The following is a 24,365-nucleotide window of genomic DNA, read 5'->3' on the forward strand; positions in this document are numbered from 1 at the left end:
CTGAGCAAAACAGTAACAGAAAGAAATGATGTCAGGGACACAGGAAATCATACTTTAAGAATAAGTGTAATGATAAAGGGAAAATGTGGTTCTTTAACATCAGTCTTCTTCTAGCTCATTGATATTGTGTGGGCTGCCAACAATTATGAAGTGGAATGCAGGGCCAATTTTCAAAATAATTATACAACCTTGTTGAATTTCAAATAGAGTCATGAAAATATCTTGCTTTATAAGATTGATAGTGATGTATTATAAGTGTTCATCATTTAAGACATAAGTATGTTCCCAAATGTATATGAAATAAGATTTTTGAAATATATGTTGGTAGAAGCAATCTTATAACATACAAAGCTTTGGGATATCTCTTTTCTGAAGACAAAAAAGCAAAGAGTAAATTCACTTATATGTCTTGCCAGTTGAGTTTGATAGACTTTTTCTCATTGAAGCATATTTGTCCTCCTCTATCAACCCCCGGCCCTCTCCCTCCCCCTAGACACACACACACATACACACACACACACACACACACACGCATACGCATTATTTTACTGAAACTGGTTAAGCAAGAAATCCCATACACTGTCAGCTCCTACCCTTTTGGCTGAAATAAACAGTCAGTTTGAAAGCTCACTCTGCTTTTTGGGTTTCGCAGTACAACCGATACCAGCAGTATGGCGCAGAGGAGTGTGTCCTGCAGATGGGGGGCGTGTTATGCCCCCGCCCTGGCTGTGGAGCGGGGCTGCTGCCGGAGCCTGACCAGAGGAAAGTCACCTGTGAAGGCGGCAACGGCCTGGGCTGTGGGGTGAGTACTGCCCGCACCCCTGGGGCGGTGTGTTCCTGTCCTTGTTTGCTTTTGCGCATGGGCTGGGATTATATTTTTATTTTATTCTCATTTTCCCTTTGGACTCAGACATCTTTGAACTTATGTATAAGAAAACAGATTTTAAATTCCTTTATAGGACTCCAGATTGGAAAATGTATGTATGTATTTTGGGGAAAAGAGTTGTAGTATTAAGATTTTCTGCTTTGGTTGCTTATGGAAGTATTTACTTTAAGATGCTGTGAACCACTTAGGCCAGACTTTTAAACTTGTCTCCCAGCACTCAACTGATCCAGAGCAAAAATGTATTCTTTCTTCAGAGTTGCCTTTAAGTAGACAGGAGTGAAGGAGAAAGAATTCTCCATCAGTGACGTCTTACTGACATTGTTTGCCTAAGTGTTTTCAAGAAATAAAATGAAGGTTAATGTGGAAAACTTGAAATGTTATTGTGTCATAAAAATCGTTTTAAATAGAGATGAACAAAACTAATAGTGTCTCTTATGGAAGCAGAATAAGAAACGTGAAAAATGTTTGTTCTAAGAGGTCAAACCATGTGACCTGGCCGGCTTTTCGAATGAATCTATGGCTGCAGGCTGATGGCTCAAGGGGGAAAGAAGCATAACTCAAACACAAAAAGGCTTACTAAATTATAGGTTAAAATGACAAATGGATAATAATCCTGATATTAAATTTCATGCAGCCTAGAAAAGTAAGAAAGTGTATGTGCGTATAAAAGTCTATTGAATTTTGATGGGAAACGTTTCTTTTAAAATTGCAACTTCATGAGGAGTTTTGTGCAAGAAGGAGCACAGATAGCAGAGGTATATTTGCCAGGCCTGATTTGGGGCTGAGCGCTGTAAGTCATCTAGAAATAAATTAGCATTCATTCCCCTTAGTAAAGCTTCCTGTATGTCATGCAGTGGGGCTCACAAAACCCTGGGTTGAACAATGGAGTAGAGGAAGTGGAAGTTGAAAAATAATGAGATGCCATGGTGCCTAAGTGGAAAGAAATACCTCTGGATTCATAATCGTGATTGCATTTGAATGAAAACTCAAGTGATGTTTACTCTCCCTGGAGATGATGGAAATCAGGACACACTCTCCAGCCTTAGTCATCATCATGTGCTGAATTATCTGCACTGATTGTGTGTGGCCTCAGCAGGTTGCCAACCTCTGGGATCAGAATGCTAGCAAATGTTATCTTTTAAAATGAGGTTTTAACGAATTGTTTTTAACTACTGGCTAAATTGTGTGCTTCTGCCTGCTAATTGCCTACTGTGGTTCCATCCTCTGAAGCTGGATTTTAAGATTTTAACTTTCCTTAGGAGGTAGAGAATTCCACTGGCCCATCTTTTGCATTTGGTTGTTGACCTTGCTTTAAGAATGTTAAAGGGTTTATGTAATGCGAAATCTTGAATATCTTTATGTTCCCTTTTTTATACAAGTAAATTGTAAGTAAATAACACATATATATAAGCTCCAAATCATGGCAAATTATTTTAGAAGTGAATCAAAATGCTGTAATATCTTTGGATTAAAGGAGTTTGCAGGCAAACTTGACTTAAAGGAGGATAGCTATGTTCTCAAGGTTTCTTTGTCCTTTGGCAATTCTAGGTAATGTATTCTTACTTTATTTTAATTTGTTTTGATGTGTTGGTTTTGGAGGTGTGTTTGCTGGATTGTGTTTTAGTTATCTATGACTGCATAGCAACTCCAAATTCTAACAATTTAACATAATAGAAATATATCATCTCACAGAGGTTCTGAGGGTCGGGAATCACCCGTGAGTGGCTTCACTGGGTAGTTCTGGCTCGGGTTCCTCCTGAGTTTGCCGTTTAGCTGGGTTGCAGTTATCTAGAGGCTTAACTGGGGCTGGAAGATCCACTTCCAAGGTGGCTCATGCACATGACTGTTGGCAAAAAAAGTCCTCAGTTCCTCACTGGCTGTTGTCAGAAGGTCACTGTTCCTTACCACGTGGCCCTTGTCTTAGGCTGTTTGTCCCTATGATGGCAGCTGGCTTCCCCCAGAGCAAGGAGTCCAAAAGAGAGAACAGGAAGAGGAAACCACAGCGCCTTGTAGAACCAAATCCCCAAAGCTGCACCTGTCACTCTCACTTAGGGAAGGGAGTTGGGCTCCATCTTAAAGAGGGTCAAAGAATTTATGGACATATTTTAAACCACTACAGTTTGCAATTTAAAGAAGCTGAAAAAAAACAGAGAAGTGATTTTCTAAAGGATGCACTGAACTATATGCCTTCCTTTCCCTCCCTCCCTTTTTGCCCCAGTCTCCATATTCTTTCGCAAGCTTATGTCCATTCCCATTGCTCTGGCTTCTCAGCAGAGATCAATTGACCTCATCATTGCCCTTTGTCTTCAAATCCCAAACTTTCACTGAAAGATATTCATCTGACTTGGATGCTAAAGGAATTCCACAGTGATTTAAAAAAGGAGATTGCGTTGAATGTGTGAAGTTCAAACCCTGGCTTCACAAACTACTAGTGGTCTTCATCTTTGTCAGTTTCCTTATCTCTAAAATAGGATATATATGAGCAACTCTGTATAAGACTATTGTGAATAGTAAATGAGATAATAAGTGTGAAATACATAGAATAGTTCCTGGCATAGAGTAAGTGCAGATTTATTTAATATTTAATCAAAAGCTTAATGAATATTTATCCAAAGCTCACCCAAAAGATGCAACATTCAAGGAAGATTGCTTATGTGGCATTCATTGGATATACTCTTCCAAACAGTCTAGAATCAAGGATGTAGCCAGATCTACAGCAGGAAATTGGGCACCTAGACCTTACTATTTTTAGCCTTCAAATAATTTCTTTTCCTAAATACTACTTTGCCATGATGCCATTTGTTTATAGTGTGATCGTTACACAGGAAATGTGATGCCTGTGGTTCAGGACATCCCAACAGACTTTTCCACAGTCCACCATGGTGACTATTCAAGTCTGATCTGAGTACCAAGCACACTTATGCTTGTCCTGAGGAAAGTTGCCTTTAAGGATGTTAAAGCAACTGACAAGGTTTGCCTCTGAAAGTTGACTGCTAGAAAATCTAAAGCTACATCTGTGGGCTCTGGAAGCATATAGAGAGGTCATAAACAATGGATTTGGAAACTGGTTTCCTGGCTTTACTTGTTTCCTTCTTTCTCTCCCCCTTTTCCTGATGCATGTTGTTTTGCTGTGGTTTGTACATCCTTGTAAGCTGCCCATCTTTTCTGGGGTTTAAGGAGTATAATGGAAAGCCATTGTCTGGAAGAAATTGTGGTTAGATTATGTCATTTCAGAAGTAGAACATGGCCCAATACATAAAAGTTAGAAGAAGATGAATCTCCTTTTACTCTTTGCTCTAACAGTATGGACAATGAAGAACAAAATAAGCTGCCTCGGGGAGAAGTGAGTGTCTCATTCAATACATCGTTCAAGGAAAAGTCATTGGTAGCAAAGCTGTAGAAGAATTATAGAGTTCTAGATGCGCAAAAAGCCCTAGACATCATTAACTCCAGTGATTCTCGGTGTGGTTCACAGATTTATTGTAAGATGCCTGTGAATTCACCCATGCTTAATGTTTTTCCTTCAACTATCAAGATAGAAAAAGTACAACTCTTACTATGTGGGTATTCAAGAAATGTTTGCTGTTACAAAAAAAAAAGTGTGTAAAAAGTTGAAACCCAAATTCTCTGCCATTTGTGGGATGTAAAATTTTTTGGAGCTAGACACCCATGTGTTGAGCCCTAGGCTCCAGAGGATTCTAATCTTCTAGTCATTTCACCCACCACCATGTGCCTGGGTGGTCTTCCACACAGCTGTGGTTTCTATTGTATATCCTTTCCATCTGAAGACTTCTGTGTCTTTAGTTGAGCTTCTGTAAAATAGGTGCTATCGTTAGTATTTATGAGTCTTTTGTTCACACATATGGGAATGTCCATTGGAAAATCAGATTCCAGACACTTTGCTCCACTGTGTCACAGGCTTATCTGTTCCCTCAGGAGCAATGTACCTTAACTAATAAATGAAGACAGGGATTTCCATTTAAATGATGATGTCAGTCCACCTAGGAAAGGCCTGATAAATGTGGGATGGATCCAGCAAATTTATTACCAGTATAAAGAATTATTTGAAAGTACCACCTCCCAGGATTCAAGCTGCAGTGTTACACTGGTTTCCTGTCTTTATATTCCTGTCCTAAGCCTTTTCATTCTTCTTGGTAAATCATGTATTTGGTGTTTAACATTCATCGAAAGTATGAATGAATGAATGAATAGAATAAATGGTTGCATGAATCTTAATAATCTAGGAGTAATATCAATAAACTATTACTTTTATTTTCCAGTATTAATCATCATTTATCTCAGTATTAAAATTGCTTACCTTGCCCCAACAACGACCTCTTTGAAAAATATTTAAGCACCTTTATATACTTATACAATATACAGTGTTTTGATAGCACACATAGTATATAATTCAGAAAACCAAAATAACACTATGTTCAGGGATCCACAAAAAGTCCATTAGAAACCTGAAAGTACTGCAGAATTTACAGAATTGATGTGCTCTATCAAAGGCTACATACAAGGCCAAGTAAAGAGTCCATTCTGATATGTAAAATGTGTTACTCTTGGGAGCACTGAGATTTCGGTTTTGACTCAGCACAGAATATTTGTACATAGATAGAACGCAACAGAGATTGTATTTTGGTATCAAATACTACTCTAGCCTCACTCTACTAACCCTAGATCCTACTTTTACTACACTCATAAAAAAAAAATTAATTGATTTCCTGAAGAATTCACGTTATGCATTATTCTTTTTTTCTGGCCTTATTGCTAGTCATCAGAACTCTCTCACAAACTTTTATGACTCTGATGCAAAATGTTGACGTGTTTAGTACTGGAAAACAGCATCAAAATATGGAATACATTATACTCACTGACCTGGGAATGCAGAAAGCTATGGCAATCAGACCTTCCGAGTTATCTATAAATAAACCATCTTTATCTTATTTGGTGTTGTCTCAGAGTATTATATGTCTGGGAGATAATTTATTAAAATAATGCTTGAAGTTGAATGAGGAGTTTTCTGTTTTTAATTAGAAATCCAGAAACAAAATTTAGCAACTGCAGAAAAATACACATTTAAATGAAAATAGAATTTCAAAAATCTTATTAGTGACCATAAGTTAAGGAAATGCGATGAATTTCTTAAGGCCTCTAACAGTCACTGTCTCCTTAAACAAACACCGTGCTGTGTTGTTCAGAGGCAGATTTATCAGGGAACTAACGAGGCCTTCGCCTTGGGCTCCTTGCTTGCATGGGTCCTTTCCAAATCCTCTTAACCATGTTCACTTTCTTGCATTGATTTTCTTAAAAAGAGTTTCAAAAATTATAAAAATGAAGTTGTAAAGCCTCCTGCAAATATGGTTCTAGGCCTGTGCAAGTATAGGATATGGCCTACTTCGTGCAAAGAAATGTATATATGTTTTTGGTTAAAATTGTTATTTCGAACCACTTATAACAACAGCGTTAAAATATTGTTGGAGGTTTTAGTGAAATGAGAGTCTGAATCCCATTTTCAGCCTTTACATAGGAAAGGAGTCCGTGAAGATAAATTATGATGATACCTACCCTTTTACTCAAAGATTTAAGTAATTATTGAGTTTAAACTCCAAATTAACAAATAGATATCAAGCTGTCTTTTCAATAGGTGGAGCTTGGAAAGAGAAAACATGTAGATGATCAATATTTAATAATAAAAGGAAAAAAGAAAATGGTTACTTTTCTTATTCTTTAAGCCAATTTTAATTTATTTTTGTAAAAATATGTAATTTAAATTATGCTTAGGTATTTTTTAAACCAAATTGAGATTTTTTAAGACTAGTCTCCAAATGTGTGTGGTTTACATCATGATGTTTTCAGGGAGACACCAGAAAGAACAGGTGTTTCTCAGGATGACTAACTGTGGGTTCATGAGCCTTCACTCCAGCTGTCCCCATGCAAGTTTGTCTCAACCGCCTGGACACTCCAGCACGTAGAGAGTGGAATAAAATCTTGTTGGTACTTTAGGTTTTGATATACAAGATGTTCTTCATCAAAGAGCATTTTTAAAAAGAAAGTTGATGTTATGAAATGTCAAAAAATATGCATTCCATGTTTATTTGACATATGTCCAAAAATCTAATTTAAACTCTAAGATCAGCTCATTTGCAGATTGGAAATAAGTCTCGCTAGACTTTCTGCCTGTGAGACAGCTTGAAGTGCAAAGATAGAAAGCTTCGGAGAGTATTTATTTTAGTTAAAGAAACTGTTCACAAATGTACAAACAAGTTCTGCATACCATTCCTCTGGAAAGCATCTATCAGTTGGCAGACATTCCTAGAAAGTGTTCTGTGATTTTGAGGTACAGTTGATCTTTGATGAGCAACTGGAAGTTGAGGGGTGCCAACCCCTCCTGCAACCAAAAGTCAGCAGATAGCTTAAACTCAACTACAACTGGCCATTGTTGACGGGAAGCCTTATCAATAATATAAATGGCTAATGAGCAGGAATTTGTATATCACATGTATTATAACTATATTCTTATGATAAAGTAAGCTAGAGAAAAGAAAATGTTATTAAGAAAATCATAAGGAAGAGAAAATGTATTTTCTATTTATTAAATGGAAGTAGATCATCATAAAGGTCTTCACCCTCATCGTCTTCATGTTGAGTAGGCTGAGGAAGAAGAGGAGGGGTTGGTCTTGCTATTACAGAGGTGACCGAGGCAGAAGAAAATCAACATATAAGTGGACTTACATTCTAACGCATGTTGTTCAAGGCTCAGCTGCATATAGAAAAGTGTATTTTTTTTTTTAACCCAACACAGACCACTAGCCATTCTCATTGTCTTTAACCAGTTTTTGTTGAAATAAAAGTAAATATGAAATAATTATACTCTTTTTTTTTTTCTTTTTGAGACGGAGTCTTGCTCTGTCACCCGTGCTGAAGTACAATAGCACAATCTCGGCTCACTACCACTTCTGCCTCCCAGGTTCAAGCGATTCTCCTGCCTCAGCCTCCCGAGTAGCTGGGATTACAGGCACCTGCCACTACGCCCGGCTAATTTTTGTACTTTTAGTAAAGATGGGGTTTCACCATGTTAGTCAGGCTGGTCTTGAACTCCTGACCTCAGGCAATCTACTCACCTCAGCCTCCCAAAGTGCTGGGATTACAGGCGTGAGCCACTGCACCTGGCCAATAATTATACTCTTTCAAAATCATAAGATCCATCTTTTTGAATAATGTGTTAGAAAATCAGTTTTATGGCAAATCGATTGGAGAACAATTCTTTAGCTTTACAAGCTGCAGAGAGCTCAGAACAGTCCTGAAAACAGGCTTCTTGTGAAGATTGCATTGTTTCTGTGCATTTATTTTGGTCATGCTCTGACCTCTGTATAGGGCTGTGTGTCTAACATGGCAGCCTTTAGCCACACATGGCTGTTTAAAAGTAAGCATAATTAAAAAGTCAGTTCCTCGGTGACAGTAACCACATTCCAAGCGCTCAGTGGTCATACATGGCAGGTGGCTACTGTATTGAACAGTGCAGATATAGCCCATTTTCATCCCTGCAGAAAGTTCTATTGGACAATTCCGATCTGGGAAAAGACCGGGACGTCTGTCCAAGGAGTACCATTTGCAAACTCAAGGTTTCCTGTGTTTTCAACACAAGCACTTTGAGCTATTCAGCTATAGTTGAGGGAGGGAAAAAAAAAAACTTTACCAAAATACAGCAATTTCTTGACTATAAAAATATGAAGCAGCATTTTCCAGAGTAGGGGTCATGCAATCCAGGTTCCAACAGATGTTGCCAGGACCATGGCAGGAGTTGGGGTACAGAGAGATGGAGCAGAGATCTGCAATCCAATAGTTGGAGGCACCGGGTAAGCCAGATTAAACCAATTTCTTTCCTATAGGACTTAAAGCTTTCAATATGCAAACACGTATTGCTTGAGCAAGCAGAACAGCACACTCAGCATTTCCTCAGCTCTATAGAGCAAGAACTACCTTTTGTGTGGTACATTTTGTAAGACAGGTGTTTTATGAAGCTACTTGGGATTCAGATGGCTTGCTTTATTTTTCTAATGCATAGTGCTGAGTTGCGTACTGCTAGTCACAATGAACAGGTGATACCCAAAAATCAGAGCCATTAGGCCCACAATAGTTCTTTTTTGTAGAGAATTAGTGAAAGCATGGCTTTTTAAATTATATAGTATAATTGCCTCAAATGTGTTTTTGAGACTACAGTATATTTTTACAGTAAAATCTTTTTCTTTCTAACACTGCCATTGATATATATATTTACGGGTTTAAGATCAATTAGAGAAGATGGGATGAAATTTTGTGATCATGTCTGCTTAGTAACTCTCCTTCCAAGGATCCCTATTAAATGAACATGAGAATAACTTATATAACAATGAATGATAAATAAAATATTTTCATAGGGCAAGTGTCACCATGTGTCAATCTCATAGAATGTTAACTGCATGGGGCATTATGATAATATCCAAAAAAATGACATGTAGATTGTGTTTTTGTTTTCCATGTGTGAAGAAGTGCTTCTGCAAACAGCGAGAACAATCCTAAGGAGGTAGTGCTTGGGTCCAGCTCAGCTGGGGCAGACCTGGGGGCAGCTTGCATCTCCCTAAACCCCAGCATTCTGAATGGTGATCTTCCCCTTTCCAGCACTATTTTGTATTAGATAAAAATATGGAAACGATCAACTTTTCCATAGTATTACAGCAGCTAAGTATGTTCTTGACATAATTATACAGCAGAATACAATACTCTGTTATGAAGAGTGAGGTCAATCCGTGTCCTGATACGGAACCACTTTTAATACACAGAATGAAGTAAAGACAGCATGAAAAGGGGATCCATGCGCATGAGTGTGTAAGATATTTTTCTGGAAAGAAGCTAAGACACCCCAGGGACAGTGGCTGCCTTTGGGTAGAGGAAGTGATGATGTGAGGGAGGAAGCCTTTACTTTTCAGTTTATAACCTTCTAGAATGTTTGAGGTTCCTGAACATGTAGATTGGTAGTTACTTTTTTATAACATGAGGGACTGAGCTTATGAATTACTTTTTTTTCTTAATTAAACTTAGTAATGTTACATGTTAAAAATAAAAGCAATGTGACCAATAATTAAATTAGGTAGAATTTTACACCTTTTTAGGCATAGTGTTTCTCTGAGGTTAGACTAGGGAGAAGGAAATATGCTTTTCACTGGCAGAGACTGAGGGCACAGAAACCAACTCCATGGAGCCTCGCTGCTGTTCCAGAAAGAGCCAGGCCTGCAGGTGGTGGTCTGGCTGGCCACTCTTAAACTGGAATGTGTCAGGAGCAACTCTCCTATCATACCCACGTAGCTGAATGTCATTTTTTAATGAGAATGAGGTACACTGGGAAATTTAATTTACCTTCGCAAAATAGGGTCTCTGAAACATGTCACCAAATGTATTGAGCAGCCAAGGCAAATCAGTGATGTTTTAATTAAATTACACAAAATGTCTAAATAGTTCTTACATTATAGGAAAACATGTCCCATTGCTACTTTGCACATCTCTGTATTCTAGCAATCGTCTTCCTACAGGGCATTTGTTCAGCTAGTGCCCCTTGAGGGTCAGGGCAGAGATTGTCTAGCATATGGCCAGAACATCCCATGTTAGCCCCATGGCATGATGAAGAAGCAGCACACCCTCACTCTTCACACGAAACAGGAACACCAAGGCCAGCGCTAAGCAACTGCTGTTATTCCTGTTGTTCATGACGTTTAGGCAGAGTTCAAGGGAGCCCACACAGAATGAGCGCTCAGGACTAGAGTGCCAGGCATTTCTCTTGCTTGTCCAACATTCCATTGGGAAAGGCTAAGTCGATCAATTATTCAATCAGCTGTCTCTACAAGCTCCTGGGAGGGAATAGGGCTTTTCTTGGGTAAAGACCAGCCAGTCCCATGGGCACTGGTTTCCAAGAATCTGCAACAGATGTAGAAATCACATTTCCTAAGATTCCAAGGAATGCAGCCATTTTTCCTCCTTCTCCACTTGGCATCTCAGTGGGCCCCCGGGTTCTACCAGTTGAGGTCCTCAAAGACTCACTTTTGCCTCTTTTGCACCAAGAAGTGGAAACTTGAAGTGTGCCCTGGGCAAATCTGATCTGGCCTGGCTTGACCTTCAGTCCCACCTCCCCTAAGATTTGGAGGTCCTTAGGAGGTACACCTGGCAGAACTATCCAAGCCTACCATACAGGCCTTTGTCCCCACTGTCCATTAAAAAGTTGACGTTGTGGATGGAGACTAAGGAGATTTCTTAAAGTCCAATTTATTTTAGAATATTTTCCAAGGAGAAGGAAAACATCAAGTAACTACAAGGCCACAGGTAAGGCCCAGGTCCAATGTATAAGCCTTGCCTGTCTGTTTGCCCATTCTTGAACCAGGATCAGAAGAAGTGTACAAGTGAGAAGGAGCCCAGTCAGAAGGAGATAAGCCTCACTGTTGCACTCTAGGAGGTAATTTGTCAAGCGGGCCTATTGCTGCACTTCCAAAAAGCAATTTTCTTCCTCCTTTCTATAGAAGAAGGCCAAGAATGCCTGTTTCTTTCTCTAATCAAAGCCGCCTGTTACTCTCTTTCAGATAGATAATATATTGTTCCTGACACACATCACATTTTTCTTCACAAAGCCATGTTGGTTATTGACCAGAGTTAAGGGACAGTCTGGGAATTTGATGCCAAGTGATTTTTTTCCCAATTCCTCTCAAGGTATTAGTGCTAAACCGTCAGGGCTGTAATTTGGAGGAAGTCTGTGTTCACTCTTCCTGTGGCCACCTCCCCATGTAGATGAACCCAGTCCACTTGCAGAATGTGACATATCCCTAAATAATTCTTACACATTATCAAATGCAAGCTTTTGATTGTGTCCTTCTTAGAATTTGAGGCCAGCCGCGGTGTAATCCCAGCACTTTGGGAGGCTAAGGTGGGCAGATCACGAGGTCAGGAGATCGAGATCATCCTGGCTAACATGGTGAAACCCCGTCTCTACTAATATGAAAAATTAGCTGGGCATGGTGGCGGGCGCCTGCAGTCCCAGCTACTCGGGAGGCTGAGGCAGGAGAATGGCGTGAACCCGGGAGGCGGAGCTTGCAGTGAGCCGAGATCGCGCCAGAGCACTCCAGCCTGGGCGACAGAGCGAGACTCCGTCTCAAAAAAAAAAAAAAAAANTCCCTTCTTCCTTCTTCCTTCTTCCTTCTTCCTTCTTCCTTCTTCCTTCTCCTTCTCCTTCTCCTCCTCCTCCTCCTCCTCCTCCTCCTCCTCCTCCTCCTCCTTCTCCTCCTCCTCCTCCTCCTCCTCCTCCTCCTCCTCCTCCCTTTCTTCTTCTTCTTCTTCTTCTTCCTCTTCCTCTTCCTCTTCTTTCTTCTTCCTCTTTCTTCTTCCTCTTTCTTCTTCTTCTTCTTCTTCTTCTTTCTTCTTCTTCTAGAAGGAGTCTTGCTCTGTCACCCAGACTGGAGTGTGCAGTGGTGCAATCTTGGCTCACTGCAACCTCCATCTCCTGGGTTCAAGCAATTCTCCTACCTCAGCCTCCCGAGTAACTAGGATTACAGGCACCCACCATCACACTCAGCTAATTTTTGCTTTCTTTTTTTTTTTCCCAGTAGAGACAGGGTTTCACCACATTGGACAGGCTGGCCTCGAACTCCTGACCTCAGGTGATCCACCCACCTCAGCCTCCCAAAGTGCTGGGCTTACAGGCATGAGCCACCGCACCTGGCCCACTTTTCTTAAAGTAACACCTTGGAAACACTAGGAATGATCTGGCTCTGTTTTAAGGTTATATAGAAAAAAAGTAATGGAGTTGGGCATTGTGTTAGCTGTACCATAATGAAGCTTCTTAAAAGCCAGCTTGATGGTTATTTTTAACAATTATAGGCACTGCTTACAGGTCACTGAGATAAATCACATAATGTTGAACTTTGCAGTCTTACAAAGAAAACAATTTTCTCCTTTACCAGAAATTATTGAGTTATTAATTTTTTTCAGTGCATGTGTGAAAAGCCATTAGCTTCTTTTTTTTTCTTTTCCATAAATATCTAGCTGTACTAGGTGACTGTGCTTAAATGGTGGTGATTTCCATTGACTAAAATCCCATCAGAAGAACCTTGAGGCCTGTCGAGGGGAAAGCTAACCAACTGCAAAGTGGATGCCGTCAGATTTGTAGTAGCGGATAAGGATGTAGAAGCCGAGAAGCACTGAAAATGGCAGTGTACTCAATTTTATCTTCCTTTATTCAATGCTGTAATCAGTCCTAAGGGTAATTTGCTTTAGTTACCATAGTAGCAGAATGATACACTGTTTCAAATGAAACACACGTGAAATAACACAACTGACTCCCTGTTTTAGATGATCCTGCTTTAAATGTTGAGATCTAGCTTCTCATAGCCTAAGCATCCCACGACCAAATGCCCGAAAAATAAGATTCATCTCTAAAGGCAGTATAATCGTATAAGAATAAGCTCACCAAAATAACATTTACTATGAGTGCAATGTTACCAAAATATATGCACATGGATTAAAAACTCACAAGAAATCCAGAATCCAGAAAATTTACCAGGTTAATACGGTGATATTATGGGTCACTTTTGCTGTTTTCATTTTAAATTATCTCAACGCTGTTCTGGGTTTTCAGGTAATAGGAAGCGGGGAAACAGTTGGATGCTGATTTCTCATTGGTACCGTGCATATAAGAGATGTTCAGTAGATGCAGTTGGAGGAAGGTGTAACGATAAAAGCAGGACGTGTCAGTAGTGTGAGTGTGCCCTTTTATGGCACGATTTAGAAAACAGCCTGGAAGACACTGCACGTTGGCCTCATGCTTTTTAAAGGAAATAAGACACGTATAGAGTTGCTTTTATGCATCTTGTGATGAAGATATTCCCCCTGGCCCATCTTTAACCAACAATTGGGCCTCTCAACTGCCACCTCAAAGTTCAGTCCTGCCTGAGACCAGGAGAAACCCTTGGCTTCGGGGGAGAGGAACTCGGAGGACTCCCGTAGTAGGCACCATGACAGCAGCACCAAGGAGCTTGCCGCTCTGGACTTGCACTTGCCAAGGGCAGGGTTCCTGGCCTTTCCCCAGTCTTCCTGGCACCAGAGCCCTTCTGGTCTCCTGGTTCCCATAGCAACGAAGTTTTCTTTCAGGCCCTAGTCACTGGGTCCCCTTTCCCTGGACCTAGTCTCTTTACAGTGAGGTCCCAGATACCAGCCTCTAAGCATCAGGACAAGCGGCCATCCCCCAACTCCGGTTTCCTCCCCACCCATCGCCTCCCTCCTAAGCCAGCGTGAGTCACAGACGCAGATCCCTAACCCTCTCTCACCTTCTGTCACCTTGTCCCTCGTGTTCAGATCTGTTCAAGCTCATCCTCAAAATAGCTGGCCTTGGTTTTATTCTGTTTTCAAACCTTGCCTTCTTCACCCTTTTTCCCCATAACTCCTATCACTCCCCAAAATAAAACTTTACCCCCAAAAAACTGTTCACAGTCCCAGTCCCAGCCTTATGTGCTCTGACCCTGTCCTGCAGCTCAGGCCCAGTTTGTTTCTCAAGATCATGACCACATTCACCATCCAACTCCTGTCTGTGCAGCCTGCCTAAAGAGTCCTTGCCCAGTTGAATACATAAATATCTTTCATTTGCAGAAACCTTGAGAAAGCAAGGCCTCTGGGTTTGTTTTTTTTTCCCACTCTCTCTACTCCTTTTTCATTGATTCTCTCATTCATTCAATCATTTTTTCTTTCAATCAATTGTTTATTTACAGTTCTTGAGATCCTAGTTGCACCAGGAAATATACTAGATAATAAGGTTGCAAAGAAATGCATTTCTGCTTTGAGAAGATCGTAATTCCTGGGGTCCTTAAAATATGGCTGTTATGGGTTGCACCAGAATAAACCAGAAGTGGCCAAAGCAATCAGTGAAGCTCCATAGACTCCCACGTGGATCCTACCAAGAGGCAGGGAGCAAAGATCAACACAGGAACTTGTAAGAGGAACAAGGTCTGCAGCCTCTGAAGAAGCACGGGGAACCTCAGGATGGGCCTGGAGCCAGCCAGCAGACGGGAGGGCTCCCGGCTGGTGAGGAAGTGGAACCTCATTCTTTGAGTAATGACTATTGGGATTCGGATTGTTACACAACCACCAACTTTTCATAAACCTTAATGATTCCCAAAATGCTGGCACATCAGTCGTCTTGATTAGTCCCCTCTACAACCCTCTTAGGAAAGTATTCTATTTGTCACCATTTTATAGAGGAGGGAACAAAATGTCAGGAAAGTTACATAATTTCCCCCAGGTGGCCCAGCTTTCAGTGATGGATCTGGGAGATAAGCCCCCCTCTCATGCTCATTGTAAAGTAGGGTTTTCCCTGCCTTCTCATGCGATGTCTTACAGGGGAAAGTCATGCCTAAGTTAAAAACAGCAGCAGCAGCAAGACCCATACAGCATGGTCAGGTAGAAAATCGCCTGCTAGAAGGATTCCAACTTCGGGTTCCTTCATGTAGTGGCTCAGTTTGTTTACCTCCTTGCCCACATTTACCTTCAGAAATGTATCTTGTGAACAAACAAAGCAGAGAGGGCTCTTTCAAAAAGAAAAAAAGAGGGCTGTAATCCCAGCACTTTGGGAGGCTGAGGCGGGCGGATCTCGAGGTCAGGAGATTAAGACCATCCTGGCTAACATGGTGAAATCCCATCTCTATTAAAAATTTTTTAAAAAGTTAGCTGGACATGGTGGCATGCGCCTGTAGTCCCAGCTACTCAGGAGGCAGAGGCAGGAGAATCACTTGAACCCAGGAGGCGGAGCTTGCTGTGAGCCGAGATCGCACCACTGCACTCCAGCCTGGGTGACAGAGCGAGACCCCGTCTAAAAAAAAAAAAAAAAAAAAGGTGTATCTTAAGCTCAAATGGGAATATCCCATCACAGTTTGAGAATGTAATAGCTTAAGAGGCAGCCAATTTTTTTTTTTTTTTTTTTTTTTTTTTGTGCACAACGTGCAGGTTTGTTACATATGTATACTTGTGCCATGTTGGTGTGCTGCACCCATCAACTCGTCAGCACCCATCAACTCGTCATTTACATCAGGTATAACTCCCAATGCCATCCCTCCCTCCTCCCCCCTCCCCATAATAGGCCCTGGTATGTGATGTTCCCCTTCCCAAGTCCAAGTGACTTCATTGTTCAATTCCCATCTATGAGTGAGAACATGCAGTGTTTGGTTTTCTGTGCTTGTGATAGTTTGCTGAGAATGATGGTTTCCAGCTGCATCCATGTCCCTACAAAGGACACAAACTCATCCTTTTTTATGGCTGCATAGTATTCCATGGTGTATATGTGCCATATTTTCTTAATCCAGTCTGTCACTGATGGACATTTGGGTTGGTTCCAAGTCTTTGCCATTGTGAATAGTGCCGCAATAAACATACGTGTGCATGTGTCTTTATAGCAGCATGATTTATAATCCTTTGGGTATATACCCAGTAATGGGATGGCTGGGTCATATGGTATTTCTAGTTCTAGGTCCTTGAGGAATCTCCATACTGTTTTCCACAATGGTTGAACTAGTTTACAATCCCACCAACAGTGTAAAAGTGTTCCTATTTCTCCACATCTTCTCCAGCACCTGTTGTTTCCTGACTTTTTAATGATTGCCATTCTAACTGGTGTGAGATGGTATCTCATTGTGGTTTTGATTTGCATTTCTCTGATGGCCAGTGATGACAAGCATTTTTTCATGTGCCTGTTGGCTGTATGCATGTCTTCTTTTGAAAAATGTCTGTTCATGGCCGGGCGCGGTGGCTCATGCCTGTAATCCCAGCGCTTTGGGAGGCCAAGACGGGCGGATCACAAGGTCAGGAGATCGAGACCATCCTGGCTAACACAGTGAAACCCCGTCTCTACTAAAAATACAAAAAATTAGCCGGGTGCAGTGGCGGGCGCCAGTAGTCCCAGCTACTCAGGAGGCTGAGGCAGGAGAATGGCGTGAACCTGGGGGGCGGAGGTTGCAGTGAGCCGAGATCGCGCCACTGCACTCCAGCCTGGGCGACAGAGCGAGACTCCATCTCAAAAAAAAAAAAAAAAAGAAAAATGTCTGTTCATATCCTTTGCCCACTTTTTGATGGGGTTGTTTGTTTGTTTGTTTGTTTTTGTAAATTTGTTTGAGTTCTTTGTAGGTTCTGGATATTAGCCCTTTGTCAGATGAGTAGATTGCAAAAATTTTCTCCCATTCTGTAGGTTGCCTGTTCACTCTGATGGTAGTTTTTTTTGCTGTGCAGAAGCTCTTTAGTTTAATTAGATCCTATTTGTCAATTTTGGCTTTTGTTGCCGTTGCTTTTGGTGTTTTAGACATGAAGTCCTTGCCCATGCCTATGTCCTGAATGGTATTACCTAGGTTTTCTTCTAGGGTTTTTATGGTATTAGGTCTAACATTTAAGTCTCTAATCCATCTTGAATTAATTTTCGTATAAGGAGTAAGGAAAGGATCCAGTTTCAGCTTTCTACTTGTGGCTAGCCAATTTTCCCAGCACCATTTATTAAATAGGGAATCCTTTCCCCATTTCTTGTTTTTGTCAGGTTTGTCAAAGATCAGATGGCTGTAGATGTGTGGTGTTATTTCTGAGGGCTCTGTTCTGTTCCATTGGTCTATATCTCTGTTTTGGTACCAGTACCATGATGTTTTGGTTACTGTAGCCTTGTAGTATAGTTTGAAGTCAGGTAGCATGATGCCTCCAGCTTTGTTCTTTTGACTTAGGATTGTCTTGGCAATGCGGGGTCTTTTTTGGTTCCATATGAACTTTAAAGCAGTGTTTTCCAATTCTGTGAAGAAACTCATTGGTAGCTTGATGGGGATGGCATTGAATCTATAAATTACTTTGGGCAGTATGGCCATTTTCACGATATTGATTCTTCCTATCCATGAGCATGGTATGTTCTTCCATTTGCTTGTGTCCTCTTTTATTTCACTGAGCAGTGGTTTGTAGTTCTCCTTGAAGAGGTCCTTTACATCCCTTGTAAATTGTATTCCTAGGTATTTCATTCTCTTTGAAGCAACTGTGAATGGAAGTTCATTCATGATTTGGCTCTCTATTTGTCTGTTACTGGTGTATAAGAATGCTTGTGATTTTTGCACATTGATTTTGTATCCTGAGACTTTGCTGAAGTTGCTTATCAGCTTAAGGAGATTTTGGGCTGAGATGATGGGGTTTTCTAAATATACAATCATGTCATCTGCAAACAGGGACAATTTGACTTCTTCTTTTCCTAACTGAATACCCTTGATTTCTTTCTCTTGCCTGATTGCCCTAGCCAGAACTTCCAACACTATGTTGAATAGGAGTGGGGAGAGAGGGCATCCCTGTCTTGTGCCAGTTTTCAAAGGGAATGCTTCTAGTTTTTGCCCATTCAGTTTGATATTGGCTGTGGGTTTGTCATAAATAGCTCTTATTATTTTGAGATACATTCCATCAATACCGAATTTATTGAGAGTTTTTAGCATGAAGGGCTGTTGAATTTTGTCAAAGGCCTTTTCTGCATCTATTGAGATAATCATGTCGTTTTTGTCTTTGGTTCTGTTTATATGCTGGATTACGTTTATTGATTTGCATATGTTGAACCAGCCTTGCATCCCCGGGATGAAGCCCACTTGATCATGGTGGATAAGCTTTTTGATGTGCTGCTGGATTCAGTTTGCCAGTATTTTATTGAGGATTTTTGCATCGATGTTCATCAGGGATACTGGTCTAAAGTTTTCTTTTTGTGTGTGTGTCTCTGCCAGGCTTTGGTATCAGGATGATGTTGGCCTCATAAAATGAGTTAGGGAGGATACCCTCTTTTCCTATTGATTGGAATAGTTTCAGAAGGAATGGTACCAGCTCCTCCTTTTTTGAATTTCCAGCTTTTCTCCCCTGCTTTTTCCCCATCTTTGTGGTTTTATCTGCCTTTGGTCTTTGATGTTGGTGACGTACTGATGGAATTTTGGTGTAGGTGTCCTTCCTGTTTGTTAGTTTTCCTTCTAACAGTCAGGACCCTCAGCTGTAGGTCTGTTGGAGATAGCTTGAGGTCCACTCCAGACCCTGTTTGCCTGGGTATCAGCAACAGAGGCTGCAGAAGATAGAATATTGCTGAAAAGCGAGTGTTCCTGTCTGATTCTTGCTCTGGAAGCTTCATCTCAGGGGTGTACCCTGCCGTGTGAGGTGCGGGGTGTTGGTCTGCACCTAGTGGGGGATGTCTCCCAGTTAGGCTACTCAGGGGTCAGGGACCCACTTGAGCAGGCAGTCTGTCCATTCTCAGATCTCAACCACGGTGTTGCAAGACCCACTGCTCTCTTCAGAGATGTCAGACAGGGTCATTTACATCTGCAGAGGTTTCTGCTTCTTTTTTTTAGCTCTGCCCTGCCCCCAGAGGTGGAGTCTACAGAGACAGGCAGGCCTCCTTGAGCTGCTGTGGGCTCCACCCAGTTCAAGCTTCCCGGTGACTTTGTTTGCCTACTTAAGCCTCAGCAATGGCGGGCGCCCCTCCCCCAGCCTCACTGCTGCCTTGCAGTTAGATCTCAGACTGCTGTGCTAGCAATGAGGGAGGCTCCATGGGCATGGGACCCTCCTGGCCAGGTGTGGGATATAATCTCCTGGTGTGCCGTTTGCTAAGACCCTTGGTAAAGCATAGTATTAGGGTGGGAGTTACCCGATTTTCCAGGTGTTGTGTGTCTCAGTTTCCCTTGGCTAGGAAAAGGGATTCCCTTCCCCCTTGCACTTCCCAGGTGAGGCGATGCCTCGCCCTGCTTCAGCTCTCGCTGGTCGGTCTGCACCAGCTGACCAGCACCGATTGTCTGGCACTCCCCAGTGAGACGAACCCAGTACCTCAGCTGAAAATGCAGAAATCACCCATCTTCTGTGTTGCTCACGCTGGGAGCTGGAGACTGGACCTGTTCCTATTCGGCCGTCTTGCTCCACCCCCCTCGGAACTGAGGCAGTCAAATTTTTATTTCTGGAAACCAGTCTTTCATTTTCATGAGTCGCCAAAGAGGAATCTCCTAAACATCTGCTTTCCTAAGTGATTGGAACTTGTCCTGGTCCTGAGCTGAGAAATCAAAACCATGGCAAGAGTGGTTCTGTGGAGGCCAGATGGACTTTTCTCTGAGATGCAAGAGGAAGGCAGGTTAATGTATAACTCCCAAAATTCTTATGCCTACCAGTATTGACGAAACCATATCTAATGTTATGGAATATCATCAGCATGGATATTATTTTTAAAGCCTAGAGATATTCAAAGATAAAGGGGAAAAAGCTGTGCCACCTTAATTTAATCGGAAGTAATTATGCTAACTTCTAACCCCCATAGCTATGTGCACCAGGGAGGTCAGGAGGACAGCAAAGTAAGAGTCAGGTGGACTTGCCTGTCCACATTTGCTCTACATAGTCACATGTGATCATTTTCTCCTTGTGTAGAACAATCATCTCACAACACTAAAAGGTAGAAAGAGCTTCCTCTTGGTTGTGTGATCATTTTGAGTGCAGGGTTAATGAAAAACTTTGTATACCCATTCACCAGGAATTTCAGTCCAAGCCAGGTGTGCTCAATATGGTGACCTGAAAGGAAACCTACTCTGTTGACCATGAGAAATGGGCAGTTGTTAGCACCTCAAATGTGTCATCCCTACCAATGAGGTGTCCCTTCTGGTGGTTTGTTCAATACTTCTCCAGCATGAATTTACTTACAATAGCAACACACTTCATCAGACTCATTTTTATCATACTGTTTCCCTATAATTTTATTATATTGTCTGTTATGCACCAGAGCCTCCCTTTTGGCCAAGTGTGTTTCCACTTCCGTTTGATTTTCAGGGGAGTCATTTCCTTAGAGTTGTTTTAAACCATTTTTCTGGGCTTGGAATGTGCTGTTTTATCATATTTGCAGCATTCAGGGCTTTAGAGCATTTTTTACTAATAAAAATGAAACCACCTCTATTACTCTTTTAGTAATACTGTTCTTTGTAGACCTCTTTCCATTTTCAGACTTACATTGAATAGATTAGGTACACTTGTGTTCTTATTCCCATCAAGCTACCGTATAATTTTTGTCACTTTGGCTCTCGGCAGGAGATTCTGCATACAGTGACAACGACGTAGGCGTGTGTGCACATGTGTGTCTGTTTTAGGGGGAAACGTGTACCTGAGCCTTGGCTGAACCCTCACAGCAAGGCCAGCCTTCCCGCGGATCGTAATGAATGGAACTGCGGGAGCTGTCTCCGCTAAAGTGAGATATTCTTCTCCCAAACTAATGTTTTCTGCACCAGTTGGCAGATTTTTTTTTTTTTCCTGAGATCAACCCATCTGCCACTTTCATTCTGCAGTAACCTGGCAACTTGCAGTCCAGATCGTTCTGTTCCATCTTGACCCCTGGCCTGGGAATGCTGCAATTTAGTGATACTCCTTTAAAGGATTGTCTGGTCACTTGGGCAGGTCAGTGCTGTTATTTGCTCATGTCATGAGGGCTTGGTGTTCTCGAATAGATGGTGACAGTATGACCATAATTCCTAATGTGTCCAGTCAACTGTCATGGGCTGAAACCTTTCACAGAAATAACGGTGTCAGATATGGCTGTGGAGTCCATGAAAGATGCATTATTATTTTGCTCATCCTTCATAATACTTACTTTCTTTATCCTTATTGCCAATTCCCCAGGAGTCTAGAAATGAAGGGGTTTGTTTCCAGTTGACATCACAGTCTTAGGCCTCGTGGGGCTTATATTCTATTGGAAGGGAAAATTGATAAACACCAAGCATCATTTTGTTGCAAAAGTTTAAATCATCCAAACTATATATGTAGAAGCAGTCTAGATTGTGTTTATTTTCCTTTATTTTTTAAACTTACATCATATTTCCAACCTGACAAATTGAACTGCTCCTGCAGTGCCTTGATTTAAGCCTCATAGGCCAATCTCTTTGGGTGATTGTTTTGTCTATTTTTAAAAATCTCCACAAAGAACATTTATTTTCCTTCCTAGTAAACAATGTCATTGTTTACCTGTTAGAAATGTCTTATCAAAATTTAAGATAACCTGTCCTTTGTTATAGTTTGAGTCCATTACCCTAAGAGATTACTTCATTGTCTACGGCAAACAAAAGATCAGTGGCCTCTTTAAAAATAGCATTTTCCATATTGGAAGAAGAAAATCATGTCTGGACTGGCTTCTTTTGATATAACAAAAACTATTTCCCTTATCCACGCTCAATACAGTCAACACCCTCTCCTGCAAAAAATGGCCACAAGGGAAAGGAGGGCCATTTTCAGCCCACTTCCAACAGAGACCAATCTCTTTCCAACATATTTCATTCAAATGATAGAGGATTATATCTTCTATCATTTGCTTTTACAAATAGAACATTGAAAGTCTTAACTTGCTATTATTTTCTTGAAGGTTAACAAAAACATAACTTCTGCTGGAATACCACTGACTCTCTTGGGTCTCTTAATACCCAGACTGGTTACTTATGCAAATAGCTTTGCTGTGTAATTAGGGTAAAGCATTTTGTTTAAATTGCCTTTCTATACCCAGAACTCTATCCTAGACCAACCTTTATAAGGGAATTGAACCTGCTGGGTTTGAAAATTAGAATACTAAGCACAAGTGGGTGCATTTCTTCAATGGGCTTCGCGCTGGTCTCAGATTAACTGGAAACAACAACTTGATGTGGGGACCTCAGGGACAGTCACACTTCATGATGCCTCACATGCTGTGATGGTTGAGTTATTACAAAGCATCAAGAAGGTCCATCTCCACAGATTTGCGTCATTTTTAGGAGCCACTGCATCTGGAATCTCATCACTAGAGAGTAAAGAGCTTAGGTTCCTGCCCTTTAAAATCTCCTCTTAAAACACAATTTTATAAAAGTGTTCATGTGTAAAGAATATGCCTCTCAATGGTGCATATGTCTTCAGAAATTTATTATAGAAATCATAAGGACGGTAGAGGATTAGCATCCTGGCAAGAGCATGAATTCAGGAGCCCACAGGCAAAACCTTGCTTGCAAATGCACCTTTTTGAGCCCACACAGGGTTGAGCTGCACAATGGATTTAATTTAAATTTAAATTTAAAATACAGATTTGTGATTTCTCTTTTTTTTTTCGAGATGGAGTCTTACTCTGTCGCCCAGGCTGGAGTACAGTAGCACGATCTCGGCTCACTGCAACCTCCGCCTCCCGGGTTCAAATGATTCTCCTGCCTTAGCCTCCGGAGTAGCTGGGATTACAGGCGTGCGCCACCACACCGTGCTAATTTTTGTATTTTTAGTAGAGACGGGGTTTCACCATGTTGGTCAGGCTGGTCTCAAACTCCTGACCTGTGATCTGCCCTCCTCAGCCTCCCAAAGTGTTGGGATTACAGGCGTGAGGCACACTGCCCAGCCTTTTTTTTTTTTTTTTTTTTTTCAAAGGAAGCTCCTGGTACACTAGATGGGCATTCTCATGTGAAGAAAAAAATCAACTAAACATGAAAAGCCATCCCCTCCTTTAAACAGCACCGGTGCTTCCAATCTGCCACCATGCCCACCTGGCTGCCCCCTATTCTCCAGGCTCCTCCCTGGCTCCAAAAGCCTTGAGTTTCTTACTCTCTTTTTGAGACTCTGCCACTCTTTTTGATCTCAGAATGGATCATTTTCTCTCTGCAAGGATGAATAAACAGCTAATACTAGGACTAAGTGCTTTTTCTCAAGCACTGCTGAGAAAGATCTGGAAGGTAGTATTGCCCAGGAACAGGAAGTGAAAAAGTTTTCTGATGCTCTTCTAATTTAAAAAAAAAAAAAAAAAAAATTATTTAGATACCAAAGTGTTTCTGTGATGTTGTCATAGACTTATAACACCCAGCCAGGCACGGTGGCTCACGCCTGTAATCCCAGCACTTTGGGAGGCCAAAATGAGCGGATCACCTGAAGTCAGGAGTTCGAGACCAGCCTGACCAACATGGAGAAACCCTGTCTCTACTAAAAATACAAAATTAGCCCGGTGTGGTGGCGCATGCCTGTAATCCCAGCTACTTGGGAGGCTGAGGCAGGAGAATCACTTGAACCCGGGAGGCAGAGGTTGCGGTGAGCCAAGATTGTGCCATTGCACTCCAGTCTGGGCAACAAGAGTGAAACTTCATCTCAAAAAAAAAAAAAAAAAAAAAAAAAAAAAAGGAATTATAACACACACCCAAGAACTGTGAAACTTTCCTATTCTTAGCTCTGGTCCATTCTGCATTACCGTGGTGTTTAATTGAGGGGGAAAAAAAAAGTCGGATATAGATAAATTGGAAATGATTCGACTGAGAGTGACAAAAATTATTAAAATGATTAAAGGGTTGCAAAATTGATCTGTGAGGATCAGCTTGAGGAATTGGATTTATGAAGTCTGAGGAAAAGGGAGCTCAGGGCAGATTTATTCAGTGTATTAAGGGACATGATACGGAGGAAACTGGCCAATGTCTTC

General features: G+C 41.3%; 1 protein-coding gene across 3 annotated transcripts in view; it reads left to right on the plus strand.

The window, feature by feature from the left end:
- The window catches only part of PRKN (parkin RBR E3 ubiquitin protein ligase), a 919,793-nt gene that overhangs the window by 737,921 nt on the left and 157,507 nt on the right, over positions 1-24,365 (plus strand). For 2 of the 3 annotated variants that reach the window (XM_025384066.1, XM_025384067.1), the window contains one exon: positions 653-802. The exons of the other annotated variant lie outside the window; for it this stretch is intronic. In XM_025384066.1, the coding sequence (XP_025239851.1) occupies positions 653-802 (150 nt within the window). The remainder of the gene's footprint in view (positions 1-652; positions 803-24,365) is intronic. 3 annotated transcript variants of the gene reach the window in all.

This window comes from Theropithecus gelada, chromosome 4 (genome assembly GCF_003255815.1).
Source record: "Theropithecus gelada isolate Dixy chromosome 4, Tgel_1.0, whole genome shotgun sequence".
In the NCBI taxonomy this organism is placed as follows: domain Eukaryota; kingdom Metazoa; phylum Chordata; class Mammalia; order Primates; family Cercopithecidae; genus Theropithecus; species Theropithecus gelada.